This window comes from Aplysia californica, unplaced genomic scaffold, assembly GCF_000002075.1.
Source record: "Aplysia californica isolate F4 #8 unplaced genomic scaffold, AplCal3.0 scaffold00872, whole genome shotgun sequence".
In the NCBI taxonomy this organism is placed as follows: Eukaryota; Metazoa; Mollusca; class Gastropoda; order Aplysiida; family Aplysiidae; genus Aplysia; species Aplysia californica.
In genome coordinates, this window is record NW_004798142.1 from 61,752 (window position 1) to 64,208 (window position 2,457).

At 39.3% G+C, this 2,457-nt stretch overlaps 1 protein-coding gene across 1 annotated transcript in view; it reads left to right on the forward strand.

Moving 5' to 3' along the window:
- The window catches only part of LOC101854757, a gene marked incomplete in the record, with an annotated part of 11,972 nt that overhangs the window by 2,262 nt on the left and 7,253 nt on the right, over positions 1-2,457 (forward strand). Inside the window, 2 exon segments of the mRNA XM_035972838.1 lie at positions 1,190-1,398; positions 2,137-2,343. Of these exon segments, the coding sequence (XP_035828731.1) occupies positions 1,245-1,398; positions 2,137-2,343 (361 nt within the window).

The following is a 2,457-nucleotide window of genomic DNA, read 5'->3' on the forward strand; positions in this document are numbered from 1 at the left end:
TATTGTAATCATCATCATCATCATCATCATCATCATCATCATCATCATCATCATCATCATCATCATCATCATCATCATCATCATCATCATCGTGAATAATCTGATAGAGCCACTCAAGTCTGCACATCGGGCCAACCACAGCAGAGAAGCAACATTTCGGAGAAAGTTATAAATGACAATGACGTACTTGCTGACTGTGATTCCGGAAAAAGTTGTTGTTTTTCTAAATCTTAAAAATCTCTAAGTAGCTATTGATCTATATCATCTGACCATCAGATTGTATCGAAGCTATTTGATTCGTCTTTTGGAATAACTGGGGACTACCCATAACTGCTTTTGTTATTGACCTGTCAAACTGATATAAAACTTTGTCGATAAAGTTGAAGGGTACAAATAATTCAGTAGATCACAATCTTAAGTATGGGATCCGACAGGGTTCAGTTCTTGGTCCAGTTTTGTTCACCGTATTTTTTTTAAACATTCGGCCACTTATCAAAGAAACAGATAAGTATGACCTAATGTATTATTTTATCATACCTGTGCACCCAGGTTTATTACGGTTCAACAATGTGTACCTTCGTTGGTGAACTTGTCCGTGGTGTTGAAAGTTAAGTTTTCCCTGTTAAAAAACAAAACGGAACGAAACAAAACAGAACCAAACAAAACAAATAAAAATAAAAAGCTGGAGGATCAAAAACAGTCTGGTGTTGAATGATGATGAAATAGAGCTCATTCTGACAGACAGAGTGAAATCAATAAATTCAGCTGACGAAGTTCAAGAAAAGTATCTTTTTAAAGAAAAGGAAAAAAAAAAAAGAAAGAAAGAAAAGAGGAGGAAAATAAAGAGGAATTTTAGCATCTATCTTGATTCCGATTTGTCAGTGCATCTGGGGTGAACCATCTGATCGGTAAAGCTGTACAGGTACCATTTGACTTTCATTCATTCATTCATTCATTCATTCATTCATTCATTCATTCATTCATTCATTCATTCATTCAAATAATCAGGGAGATTAATAAATTGATACATAAATGATTCAAGTCATTTATGTATTCATTTTCTTTTTCTTCTGTCTTTCTGTCTTTCTTCTTTCATTCATTTATACGTTTATTGATTTATTAATCTCCCTGGTATTATTTTGCTATTCTTATCAACCCCTCCCCTCCCCTCTTTTTTATTCGCTTACAGGTTAAAGAACAAGTTGCCTGTCACCTCCCAGGAAAGCTGTGTGTTTAGCGTCTCCATGACAACCGTCACCATGACAACCGCTGCCATGGCAACCGTAAACAGACCGCTGTGGGTTGTCGTCTTCTTACTGTGCGCTGTTTTCCCTTTGCTGGACGCAGGCAACGCCATCCCATTCGACACGACAATCTGTACACCAAGTCAAGTACCAAGTGCGTGATTAAGAAGATGAATAAATGAGTAGTGCGCGTGTGTTTGTGTGTGTGTGTGTGTGTGTGTGTGTGTGTGTGTGTGTGTGTGTGTGTGTGTGTGTGTGCTTTATAACTATTATTACCTTTGCCTGTCACGGTCGTTTTAAGCAAGAAAAATGTTGAAATTATGCAAACTGAGCCCAAAAATGTGAAATTATGCGAATCTGTTAATATTTAACAAAGAATGGTAAAGGAAAATAATCAGAAATATGGCCCCCAAAAAAATCAAATTTTGCTAAATTATGCGGGGACAGCTTGGCTGACATTCCAACTCTAAAAAATATTCTTAGCTTCTAGGGAAGCATACAATGCAAGCAGTTGAATATGCTCTCAAACACTAACAATTAATGGACAAGACTTGGATCATTCGCCTCACCTCACCTCATCTTATCAAACTTCAGCTCACCTCACCCCCAGTTCACCTCACCTTATCGTATCTTATCTTATCTTATCTTATCTTACCTTCTGCCAGTGGTCTCATCTCATCTCACCTTACCTCACCTCACCTCACCTCACCTCACCTCACCCCACCTCACATCACCTCACCTCACCTCACCTCAACTCACCTCACCTCACCTCACCTCATCCCACCCCATATCTCATCTCATTTAGTCTCCTCTCGCCTCACCTCACCCCCACTTCACCTCACCTATCTTATCTTATCTTATCTCATCTTATTTTATCCCCCTCTCCTCCCAGTGGCCTCCCCCTTACCTATACTCGGGGAGAAATACTCAGCAGAGATCCGCTGGACGAGTCACAAAGATCGCCGGATGTACTACGTCAGAGATGACCTGGACACCTTCCGCCATCTTGCTTCTTTGAGGATCAGCATGCCCTTGTTGCCAAGCGACGCAAAGGCCATCTTTGACCTCGATTATGGCTACGTCAGTGTGTTTGATGACGGTGAGGCTTTAGTAATTAAGAATCAAGGACGCTTCTGTCTCTAATCAATTAAGTAATTAATATTTTGTTTAGCGTTTTCTGTTTTATTACTTGTATTTTTTTCTCTCTCTCTCT